At 36.9% G+C, this 13,712-nt stretch overlaps 1 protein-coding gene across 1 annotated transcript in view; it reads left to right on the forward strand.

Moving 5' to 3' along the window:
• The window catches only part of Jeb (jelly belly), a 79,005-nt gene that overhangs the window by 15,076 nt on the left and 50,217 nt on the right, over positions 1-13,712 (forward strand). The window contains exon 2 of the mRNA XM_049847430.2: positions 7,202-7,726. Coding sequence (XP_049703387.1) covers positions 7,366-7,726 — 361 coding nt within the window. The 5' untranslated portion in view covers positions 7,202-7,365. The remainder of the gene's footprint in view (positions 1-7,201; positions 7,727-13,712) is intronic.

Below are 13,712 nucleotides of genomic sequence, written 5' to 3' on the forward strand. Positions count from 1 at the left end.
GAATAGTTTAATCATTCAGTTTATTTTTTATTATAGCGGTAACAGAAATACATCTTCTGTGAAAATCTCAACTGTCTAGCTGTCACGGTTTATGATATACAGCCCGGTGACAGACGGACGGACAGACGGATAGAAAGGCTGTGAAATCTTAGTGCCTAGTTTTACCCTTTGAGTACGGAATCTTAAAAATGACTAGATAAATGAGTAGATATTTAGGTACTATCTCTTGCAGTTGCCGATACTCTCAATAGTTCAAGTAATTTAACAAAAGTTGTCAGCGCACTACTGAAAAAACACTCATACTACTAGTACTGTAGATCACAAAATTAAAATACCTATAGCTAATCTCATTATTCCTCATGTGTTGTACCAATTAAAAATGTTGCAAACCGTTCCATTTGCCGTTTTGTTTTTTGCCGCTGGCACTGTAATTTTCCTAGCCACGTTTCCATCCTATTGATAATATTTATACAACCAAAATAAATAATGAAAATGATCCCACACAACAACGACAACAATTAAAATCAGTTAAATTAAGATAAACCTTTGAATTCAGAACAATAAGAGCAGATAAATATCAGGGTTTAATTAAACAGACAGCTTTTAGTGCAATTTTGGTTGATAAGATCCTGAATGTAAAAGCCGTTTTCCAACAAATTATTATATTAAAATGTGTGCTGCTTCACTCAAGTTAATTAAATTGTAACACAATCAGATTACGTTCCGACGATTATGCTTGAAGGAAAATTTATTACGAACAACATTTTTATTGTTTAATACGAAAATCCGAGTCGTAGAAATCCGTAATATTTTTCGAAATATGATCTCTAAAGTTTCCGCTCCTGGGACGCATCGATTCTTCTCAACCTTTGTACATATAAGGAAAAATGAAATCCCTGAAGCACCAAAGAGGTGAATCATATTTGTAATAGACGGCACATGACCTCAAATAATTTGCACAAATAAAAAAAATGCGAGAATATAACTCCGCAGATTTATCCCGGCTTACTGAGCAGTATTCATCTCAGCTTATTATATTACTCTGCCAAGAAAATATAACCGTAGTAACTTGGCTTTGTTACTACCCATTGTAGGTAAATACAATTTATACGTATTTCATTATATTATAATGAACATACAAACATTGAACGAAAATGGTATAGAAAGTTGACAAATTTAGCTTTGGTCTAAATGTAGTTTTACGATTACTTTATTTTTAGTTCGCTAGGTATGCCTATAAAAGTTTTGTATTTATTTGCGTAGTTTCTTACCCGTGGCTTGGTTAAGCAGCGTGTTGCGTGATACGTATAATTGAATTGAAACCCACATCAAGTGGAATTATTGTGGGGACACGGAACAGGCCAATTTGCTGAAGCGCACGCACCGCGCACCTTCGCCGCTCGGAGGAGCACGGCCCGGCGCGTCCTCCTCACGACACTTCTAGATGCTCTAAATCATTAACTCATGCCTAGATATACTTATATATTACCAAACATTATAACGTCAAATGAACAGTTTTCAATTCATTATCAATTAAAATAATTATTTCAATATTAAATAGTTCACTGAATAGGAAATTGGGTGAAAAGCAAGCAACAACCATGCTGCAAATGTCGTTTCAGATTAACATTCAATTGGTTATTTTGGTCGTAAATAGGGAACTGAAATAACCAGATAACGTGGTAGTTGTATTAATATGTAACATTTTATTTCAGTCAGTGTCGTTTCTGAGCCCATGAAAGTAAATTGTTTCTAAGATCCTGCTACTTTGTCTCGAGGTAATTACTTCGTCTAAACTCTATAATGGTTAGAATGTTGTAGGTGAAGTTCTTGCAACAATAGAAAACTTAACCTGCGAAATTAGTCTTAATTTTTAGTTACTTTTCAAGTGTTTTGTTCTTTCCTGACCATAAATCTTCCAGACAGCGCGTGCTGAAAGTGCTCTTGTTTCACAGATGTTTACTGCTTTTTCAGTCGCACTCACACGTGTAACACACCTGAAAGGATAAAAATGAGTCACGGTGGCAATAAACAGACGAAATCGTAAACCAGCAGAACAAATACATATTAAAAAGGCATTTGGCGTTCCAAGTCAGGTCCGTGTAAATTCGGCGCGCGGCTAAGGATAATTTAATTCCTCCATTCATGGAGGTGCGAATTTGCAAGTGCGTATCGGAGGGCGCGCCGCCGCCCCCGAGCCTCGGCGCCCGCGACCCTCGCGATGACGTCAACGGCCCACCGCGCACCACCCGATTATAAATATAGCCACGCCACAGGTTTCGGCCCTTATAGCATTCACAGTTCTTACATTAGAAAGGCTAAACTTATTTTTATTTGCTATCTTTTCATACAATGTTTTCTTGTTAGGAACAGACCTTTGAATTATAGTGGTAAACTTGAACATTCCACATAAATATCTTAATTTAGCTTACAGCACTAAATATATTTCGAATTAATACCAAACATTTCATAATATTGCCCAATATATTTGTGTTTAGTTTTAGTTGGCGTAACTAACCAACAAACTAGATAATTAATTTGATTTTGGGAACCTTCGGTAACTGTTCCATTAAAAGCATCTCTTCGCCTTGACCCTTAGAAAGTTCGAAGTATAAGATAATATTAGAGTTATTAAATTAGTAAATTGGAGTGGAGTTATGTCAGCTGGAAGTCATGTACAGTAGTCTCTTTAGAAATTCAATGCGAACGTCACGACGCGCCGAATGTATTGACGCGGACCAACTTTGGAAGCTCAAATCGCCGTCAATTTCGTTTCAAGTGTATTTGAGCAAGTTTGAGCGTACCTAAAGAATCTGAGATAAAAATAATCCGGATTCTCGAGAATTTCCCGTATTTTCTTTGCGGTTTTCGCGAAGGCACTAACAGACAGTAAGTTAAGTAAGGGAATCAGAGTAAAGTATCTTTCATTACTGGGATGGCCACTCACCCTTGATTCATGTTATGAAAAGATCTGATCTGTAACCCGCCTCCACAGTCTTACAAGACTGCAAATAATGGAGAGGCAAATAAATGCTTTAGATGAAATAACTATAGTCTCCACCTATCTTGAACCTTCAACTTTCAGTAATGGGCAGCAACGACCTCCAGTCACTTAATGACACCCAATTTGTGAACACCCATCTGTCCACGAAGCGTGGTGGCTACGGCACCTTCCTTTTGATCAATAACGTTAGCAGTCAATGGGAGGTGCCATACCCGCCGGTCGATATGATGATTTGTTAACCCCACGGGATGAAATAAGCCGAGTTCGGTAAAGTTACGTGTTACACTACAAAGTGCTTTGGTCTTGGAATTTACAGCATATACATGATTGTTTGACGTAGGAGTATCCTCGAAAATATTATATAAGTAAATTATTACATTTAGATGTCTTGTCTCAATATATGGGAATTGGAATCGATCAGGTTTCTTTTAACCCAAATTTCATTTTTAGTGTTCCGTGCCAAAGGCGTTACGGAACACTTATGAAATCACTCGGAGACAGTTTGTTGCAGGCCATTTTGTATAAAACTTAAAAGTAGTTTTTCAGCATCGTTTTCTTTTATGCTAAATATGTATTTGTAACTTTAATACATATCTAATTAGTTTTTGGACCGCGTTATCTTGTGCAAATGTACATTTATCATAAATCCTGTGGGAGCCAACATCTGTATTAGAGCAGGTAATTAATAGAGCGGCCACCGATATTGCCGATACATGTTGCTAATATTTTAATGAGCTTACATGTGATTACAAAACCCTATCGACATTATCGTACGGTACAAAATCATCTGTAATTACGTGACTATTACCTATATCTAATTCAGGTTTAACGCTACAAAAACAACACAGTCGCTTACCATCTAGTGATCAGACTGGTGAAAAAAATAAACACGAGTGTCTATCCCAGCACAAATAAGGCCATAGGTTATAGGAGTTACTAGAATCCCCAAATCGATCTCTGAGCCTGACTATATTTGATTTTCCATTAGGAAAGCAATAGGCTGAATCCGTGGCTGAATCTCATTACATAGGATGATGACACGAATAACATGGCGATAGAAATACAAGCGTAATATACTAGGGGAGGCAATGATGCTAAATCCGTTGATTCTCTAGCGTGATAGAGGCCTATTGGATATTCCAGATAAGTTCAATACAAGAATGAAAAGTTAAATAATGTTTCCGCTTCAATAGTTAGAAAACACACAGACATGATTTTTAAAGAGTATACTTGTACTACTACTCGACCACTATAGTAGTGGTTACCAAATGAAAGAAAGAAAATAAATATATTCTTTTGAGCGCTTCAGTAATTCGGGGAGAATGTGAGTTGGAGCCTACGAAAGCTATAAATACTTGTTTGTTTAGCTCATGATTAATCCCCATCCCATCTGACACACAATCTGACGGTTTCCATTTTTTTTTCTTATTTAACGGGCTATCCTATACTGGCGCACTCGAGGTTATACGAGTATTATGGTAGACTTTTTCAGCAAGATGCAAGCATTTTCTATTTTTTTTTTATCTGACGCACTCTAGTTACTAATGAATTCCTTTCTAGGGCTCTCTTTACATGTCTCATGATGGTAAATTACAAAAAAATATGCGGAATATAATGTTATTGCAAATTGTAAGCAAACAATAAAATAAAACCGATCTGTGTTTGGATATTGTCGGATCAGTAGATTGTGGATTATTCATCGTCAGACGCCTCCAAGTAATTGTTAGACAACAATTAGCGTTGATGGATAGACATTTCACTGAAACGAATTGTATTTGTGCGTTAACCCAAAATTAATTTCGTATTCATCATTATGATAGCAAGAATATTCTTAAGGAACATTTGTAATTTATGCGATACGCGAACGAATTTTAACAAAATACCCACTCATTACAACGATGCCTATTGAAAGCAGATCATTTTGTGATTTATTCAGTATTGTGCAATTAAAATTGTAAAGTATGATAATACTTTAAATAAAGTTACTAGATCCGCAAGCGGTTTCGCTCGGGCCTAAATGCAACTACACAGGGCACGATAGTGAAACTCAGCCTACACTTAGTCCTCCTCGATAAATGGGCTATCTTACAATATATTTTTTTATATTACATACTAGTACCTATAGCTTTATAATGTTAGTGTGAATTTTCAAGCAAGCATCCCATTTAATTGTTGATGCTTCCAGACGTCCGTCTCATCGTGTGTTAAATTTTTACAATAAGTATTCCAATTATTTTTACTAAAAAAATCGGCTTCCCTCTTTTTAAATGAGTTACAATCACGTTTTGTCTAGGGAGTATAAAGATTAGATCTAACCAAGCATGTTAAACATTTGAGCAGAGGAGAAACCAAACCGTCCTCCCTCCCTTTTCCAATAATTCCCGACTGTAAGTAACACAATTTGTGGGATTCCCACTCGACTTTCGCCACGCACCAATAACCATAAATCACCATAAATAATATTCATTAACAGCCAAAATCTGTTGACACAAACAGGTGTCTACATAGATACTCGCACATTGAACGTAGGCGTCGCGTCCTATAGTAATCAGTTACCGGTTAATACCGCTGTGACATTTAAAACCTACGCGTTACAGGTGGCAAGTGTGGCTTCAATTTACAAACGATGGCCGTATTCACAGTATATTCAGTCGAGATGAACACTTAGCAACAAACAGCATGTTTGAGTTGATATAGCAATTAGGCACATAAAAACAGTGCAGACCTCCAGAGCTGTTTTATTTCCGTATCTAATTACCTACTTGTGTATATATTTCCGCAATAAATCATTCATTTTCCTTATCGTTCATTTTTGTTTCATAGGAGTATATCATAAGTTGTTTGGTAGAGTTTTTCCTTCTTAGTTAACGTAAAGCCTCCTTGTATAGATTGTTCTGTGTTCGCCGAAGTGGACTGGTGCCAGTAGCACGCTATCAAGCAAGCAGATTAGTGACCACATAGCGGTGTCCTCCGACCCGTGACGCTTCCCGTCAGTGGCCAACTGAAACCATGTTATTAACCCGTTACCTGTCTGTTGACAATCCCGTTGATGTTGCAACTCAGCAGTATCACTTGCCACATAGCTGACTTACAGTTCGCCCTTTGTGTAAAGTATATACACACACACACACAGATATAGGTACTCCACTGCGTGACTTTAACTGTTTTTTTTACAAGTAAAAAATGCTTAAAATTTCATGACAGTATAACAACTTACATAGAAATATAAGAAGAAAAAAACAATTTATTTCACAGTAATCGCAACCAATCAAAAGAACCAATGTTTGTGATGTAGAAACCAAAACGAGTTTCAGAAATAAACTTTGCAAAAGTAACTGAATAGGGAATTCGGTTTGTTACAGAGTGTCGTTGTTCAGTGAGAGCTAGTCAGCGATCAGTAACATTGTTTGTAATTCATTACGGGTTCTTTAATATTACTTTGCGATTCTCTTCAGTCAACCTTACAAATAAGATTAAGGAAAAAGTTTCATACTGAAAGTCGCCGTAGAACAGACGCGAAAGCCGCACTTGGACCACAGTTAATTTGTTTTTATTGTAAAACTTTCCACATTTTCAGTATCCTCAACGGTAATGTCGGCGGTATGTTGTGTTGGGTCTACATCAATGCCACATGAATCCTATTACTGCGCTCTAGGATAAAGAAGACTAGACTTAACATATCTTACGTCATACTAGTACCGGTTCCTATATTTCACTTCGCTTTTGCTGACAAATATTGCTCAATTCTCCATTACACAATTCAGCTATTGTTAGAAGTATAACGACACAATTTTCTTTATGAAGAATTTTCTGGATAAACGCAGAAGAGGTTGCTAAACTTTGTTAACCGTCGTACTGTTTGTCTTACAAATTATTCTGCTCGTATAAAATCTAATTTCAAGTAATCAAACCTTTTGCAAGTAGAGCGTGAAAACGTTCCGCTGAATGATATTGAATCTAGTCAATTAGTTTAGTACGTCAATATATTCTTTGTTTTGGCATTATCAGTTTAAGGTAGAGGCACTGTTTAGTTAGAACAGCTACCTGTTTTTTGCGATTGATTTCTGTGAAAGAACACATGAATTCTTTATGGTCTCAACTTCAATGTCATAGCCTATACGTAGGTACCATAATAGTCAAAATAGCATTATCTTCACATTGCGTATTGACTTAAAAAAAAATTTTGTTTTGTTTCAGATAGAGGGAGGACTTTACTCATCATTAAAATTAGTGCCATCCTGAGACCTCTGAACTGAAGCGGAAAAGGAAAAGGTCCGTTTATAAGCGGTGAAGATCGAATAATGTGGTCGGGCATGCGCCCAGCGGGTGGTCTCATCGTGTTGTGTACTTAGTAGCAGGCGATGCCCGTGTGGTGGGGGGCGCGGGCGGTCAGCATGCGCGTGTGCTGCGTGACGACGGTACTCGCGGCGCTGGCGCTGCGCTCGGCGGCCGAGCCCGCACCGCGCCGCTACCCCGCCGAGTGGCGCAGCGGCCGCGAGCTGGCGCGCTCCCGCCCGCTCCACGAGCTGTTCGAGGAGCCGGCGCCGGGCGACGCGTACGCGCACCACTCGCCGCCGCCGCTGCCGCCCGGCGCGCTGCACAACGAGCGCCGCCGCGCGCGCACCAACAAGCGAACCCCGCACCAGCTTCCCTCGGAGATAGCAAGCCAAATGATGTTGCGAGCCTCGCGCTCCAGCCGACCGTATGACGTGCCCCAAATTGGTAAGTCTCTTTACATTTTTTAGCAAACATAAACTCGTGTTGGCAGCAAACAGACCCACGCATCTCTACGTTCTTACAACAAACAACTCGGTTTTTCTTGCCGTAGGTGTACTGTAAAAATTATTGTTTTCGATAAGCGGAAGCTCCTAATAAACATATATGCAAGCGAGCTCGGAAACTTTATAGGTACCTGTTTGGTAATCATTAAGTGTTATCGAAGATTAAGGATACTATACAAAATGCTGTTGCTTATATACCTCTATAAAGTTATAACGTATACACAACAGAGTTTCGAGCTCAGTTCCGATGATTCACGAGAAGTTCGAATCAGAGTATTAACAAATTGATGTAAAAACATCAATTTCGTAAAAATTGGATATGCTCGTGTATTTCACATTTATCTCATGAAGCAAATCTATAGCGAGCCGGCACATCATAACTTCATCGGTAGTCGATCTACGACAATTGAACTCGATTATTTAGGCTTACTGTGGCATGAACAGGTGCGGTAACTGTGGTTGAAATCCCGAATGCATTGTCCATTCCGGTATTCTGCACGACGGGTGACAATGTTCTGTCGTCAACGTGCTACCTACGTCACCCCCGTGCCGACTGGAGCTAATTATTAGCAGGTGCTCAGTGGCCGCCTCCTCTAGGAGTTATATTCTCGTTCATACTATAGGCTTGCCACACATGGTCACTTAAAAACTGATGATTTGTCTTAATCATAGAGAACTATTTAGTTATGCACTCCAAGTAGGTACTCATTATACTTACCAATTTAGATTGGTGCTCTTGCAAACTTAACTCGAATCTAAACAATATGCCTTAATTGTGTACAAAAGACCTCAATAAAATTTAACATATTTTTGCCATAATAACTGAACCTCGCCTAAATTGCCGGCATTTGTTTTCCATTTTGTGTAAATCCAATAATAAGGTTGAAGCCTTTTCCCTTATCGGTGGCCAGAATACGCTCACACCTCCCGAGTTCTGATAGGGGATAAAATCGTGCGATCTATCATAAATCTCTTAAGATCTCATTCTTTTGATAATTTTGGCATCGTTCTAAAGAAATCTTGTAAGTAATTGAGAAATATTTGCTATAAAGATTTCAATAAAAAGTTACTCGGATGTCCTGCAGATAAATAGCGACATAGATTGGTTACTAGAGTATGCGAAGTTCCGAAAAAATCCTATTCATATTCACATAGTTTTAATTCGCATGTTTCCAACCAATTATGAAAACCACAGACGCCGAGCTTTCTTCGAAATGAAAACGTTAAAATAATTAAATGCATACCTACAAACTCTTTAAGCAATGCGACATTTTTGTTTTAGTATTATTATTCCTTCGACCTTTATAGGTACATTTACATTGGAATTAAGAATAATTTGCTAAACTTTGGCAATTAAAAGTTCATAACCCTGTTTTAATGAGAACGAAGAGGGGTGTATTAACATTCTGGATGCATAGTGTAAGAAGTATGTGGGAGCGGGAACACTCGATGTGTCGCAGGGCTGTGTAGGAGATGGCACGTAGTGTGCGAAGCGCAAGACTCGCGGTGCTCCGTCGGAGCCTGCGGACACGTCCCTACTCTTTGATTGAGAAGCGACGCACCACGTACGCCCAGGAACGTGACACCCTTACCAATTCCCACCGCCGTATTTATTTTTTCTCGTCGGCAAACTTTTACTCTAAATATAGAACGCTATCGTCTCAATGACCACATTATCTCAATTTTATCAGAACAACAATTGGATATTGTTCCAGCTGCGCCTTCTACGAGTATCGTAATCTACATACATTTTACAAAGCTGAAACATTACTGAATGCAAATTATTCCTTACATGTGGAGCGTTTAGTCCTCTGTTACAACTTAAATTTCATAGTCGATTACGACCGATTGATTGAATTGATTACATAATAATTAAGGTATTACTTCAAGTTAAGAAACTTTATAATAGGTTCATTTAATTTCAGCACCATACGAAAAAATACTGAATTGTAAAATATGTATCTAAAATATTTCCAATACCATTCCTTCATTTTTAGTTGTGGAGTTAGGACAGCGATTGATTTACCCGCTATCATTACTGAACACTTATCGTATGCACACTGCCCTTTTTTCACAGTCGACTTCGTGACCTTTCCACTAGTGGAAATAGTTTGAGCATGATTCCAAACATTTTATTATAAGTCTGTCTGTCGATGCTAGAATTAGAATATTCACATTTCCACAAAATGATGAAACTTAGATGAAAGTTTGTTCGTAAAGTAAGCTTGATCCTTGGGCTCAATGTCTGTTTTTGTGTAAAGAAACCAGGACAATGGGAACCCATTGTCCTCGTTAGTAGTTAAGTTACAACTTTTATAATGACTCTAGTTCTCCCTACTCTTAGTTACGGTTGTTATAAAGATTTTCGTGACTGACCTGGATAATACCTCCCGTGTGTTCAGAGTGATTATCCCTCGCATTGTTATGTACTCCGCCTGAAAAACTTTACTTTATGTACGCATAAAGTATATGTAGGTACCTAGCAACTGAATAGGCCAAAAATAATATGAAATGACTGCCTTGTTTCCATTGATGATAATAATTTGGGGTTAAAGATAAATAAATTCTTACTGCCTGCAATAATCTTGTTAATATAATTGATTAAATAAACAATACATGCAATATCTCCGTAAAGAGATGTAATACTGTAGGAGTCAGTTCCAGGAATACAAATGTATCCATATATAATACAGAAACTTTCATCTATTTTTAGACAAACGATTACAATTTCCTAAAATAAGAAATCTAAAAATAACTTTACACAGATATTGATAGCATAACTTTATTGGTACGCAAAATAAAACGATCTCTGAGACTTTTAGACTTGTGTAAGGTCTCGTTGAATCTAATTCTGGCATAGTTGTTCTGGTATTCCGATTCTCAGGAATCCTTTTATAAAGTCCCGGGAAGCTGTTTAAAACCTTTAATATCAGAAGAGGTAAGAGATTTCATAAAATCGCTCGGATTACAGCCTGAGGTCTGAAGCGGCTATTGCAATTGTATTCGATTTCAGATATACTCGTGATGATTTCAGAGATACTTTTTATGCTAAGTACAACTAAGAAATTTTGAAACAATTTGAACGCAAATGTTGGCTTACACAACCAATTAATCAATCATTGTTTAAATTTTTTGCTTTATTTAAAAATAGAAGTTTGAAACAATGTTACTTTTATGTCATATTTATTCCCTTAGGCTTTGTCCTGACAAAGAAAAAATACTGGCAGCAAATGCAAGCTGAAGCTTGCTTGCGGCGATTATCGTTACACGAAACATCAAATAGATAAAGAAAACATAAAAAATAAAAGCAAATGGTATTCAAAGACTGTGCAAAAAAAGTAATTTTATATATTTTGTTTTTGAATACATAAAATCCAAATTACTGTCTTGCAAAAATATGAAAGTGTAGTACAGCTTAATTTATTTTTTATCTTATCGAGAAGATCTAACTTAGAAAGTTTTGCGTAACTTAAACACGATTTTCTTAAATTGAGTGCTCAAAACCTTTTGAGAATCACAAAAAATACGTCTATGTTGTAGACAAATTGAGGATTTTTGTTTTCGTATTGTGATGATCAGAAAAAAATATATATTTTCAGATACGTTTTGCCTAACTGTAGCATCATTTATGAACACAAACACAGTACCTTTCCTTATTTTTTAAAAATATAGATGGACCAAAGCTTACATAAGGTTTCTTTCGGTTCAAAAGCAGAAAATGTCACGATATTCTTATAGATAGTGAAAAGTTATGAAGATTACGATGAAAGTTGTTTATTACTAAACAAGTTTTCCGATATACACCTTTCACCTGTAGCTCGACTCTACACTCACTCACTAATGTCACATCAAATGTCAAACGTGAACTACTACCTAATGACGTTCCATTTGACTCCCATATATCACTCCAGTACTTTCGTAAATAATATTAATATTTCAAACAATTTATTCGATTGAAAACTTCTGAATTAAATTATTTCCGATAGCACAAATAAAATATTGAAAGTAGTAAATGTAATTATTTGCACTGATAAATAAATTCCGAATTCCCATCTGTTTGTGCTTAAAGTAGTATCAGTAATACAATACGGTGAATTAAACCACTTGATGAAAGCACTCGCTCTCGATGTGTGCTTAAACCGATGTAAATTAAACATGCAAATAATACATTCGGTTGTTACGTAGAAATGTTGCAAATCAGACATTATTTACTGTACTCGACATGAACATATGCAAACAAGAAAATTACTATAGTATACAAAGTCGACGCTATTTAGTTTTAGATGTAGGTATCAGATCTTTTTTATTCATTCAAATTAAATTAGGACAACAACTAACTCGAGAAGGATAAGCAAATAAGTGACCTTTAACGAATAAATACTTTAAAATAATGAGAATGTTTTGGCTCGGAAAACTGACTTGGTGTTTGGAATTGAACTCTATATAAAATCACCACATGGAGGTGAGCTAGAAATTATGATAGTAAGAACCACAGCCCGCTTCAAATCGTTGTAAACTGTTTGGTACCTCCTCACACCTATTTCCGTTATAGGTATGAACTGAACACAACTCATCTCCGCTCCGTTTAATCTTGCTGCCAAATATGAGATACGGACCAAACATACTCTTAGTCAGTGGCTTTCGTAAGAAGTTGAACATTGAAAACCAGCTCCTTGGTGATTAAGCTTTGTTAGTTACCATGTAGTAAGTATTAATTTTATTGTGTTGGACAATAAATCTATATACATACATATATTAAAGAAAGTCGTGTTAGTTACACATTTTATAACTCAAGATTGGCTCAACTATTTAAGCTGAAAATCTGGGGAGATAGCTTAGACCCGGGAAAAGGACATAGTAAGATAATTTTTGATAGCATCCGGTTACGGAAAGACGCTTTCCCCGGACGGGGGTGATTAGACAAAACCCAACTTACAGAATGTAAGATATAAGTAACAGTTAATAAAAAACGATGACATGTCTAGTACTTACTCACTGGAAACTACTGGAAAGTGATTGAGGACTTCTTATAATGTTAAAAACAAAAGTGAATCAGAGCATTTGCATCAGTCGACTTCGCGGAAGCACAGTGAGTACATTTTTCATGGTAAACTCCCTGGCTTTGTGCGAATGGCCATGTTAATTGCCTTGTCGAGTTGTTATAATTGTTAGTGGCTGCCAGTTGCTGGATATAATACATTGTGCGGCCGCAATACCCAAAATCATTCAGTTATTTTAATGAACTGTATCCAATTAAATCATATGAATTTCGCGGTTACCGAATTTAATAATTCTTCGTTCGTTTTGTGAATTTATTAAAAGATTGTGGAGATTTTTTAATTATTAATTTGACAACTGCATAAACTTTCATTCCGCAAAATATTTGGGCAACGACGAGATTTTACCATTTTGTAATAAAAGTAGTGTTGCGTTTTCGTTTGGAACAAAAAACGAATAGTTACGTATAAAAAGGCAAGTTTTTGGTTAGATAACGAGGCCGGACATTCTTGTAGCTGTGCTAAAGACAGTGTTCATAGGTCACGTGCAACAGGTCCATTAGGCACTTCCGACTACACTACAACACTTGTTAACTAATATGTTTACACTTGTTGACGACATCCATAGATTGTAAAATACATCGACCAATTAATTGAATTTTTAAATACAGTGTTTACTACATTATAGATGTGCCGATTGAAGCAAATAAAAAAGACATGTCATTGAAATTAGCAGAACGTGTGGTTCTGAGCTGATACAAACCCTGGAGTGTCTAATATTAGAATACCCACTTACCTCATGCTTCGTTCGCGGTGAAAGCTTTATGGCAAGATAAAGGAAAAATAAAATATTTATGTAGGGAAACAGACAACCGCTTTAACGTCTCCGCAAAGTTCAAACGTGCTTGCCATTTTCCCCGCACGATTTTA

This window comes from Helicoverpa armigera, chromosome 7 (genome assembly GCF_030705265.1).
Source record: "Helicoverpa armigera isolate CAAS_96S chromosome 7, ASM3070526v1, whole genome shotgun sequence".
In the NCBI taxonomy this organism is placed as follows: domain Eukaryota; kingdom Metazoa; phylum Arthropoda; class Insecta; order Lepidoptera; family Noctuidae; genus Helicoverpa; species Helicoverpa armigera.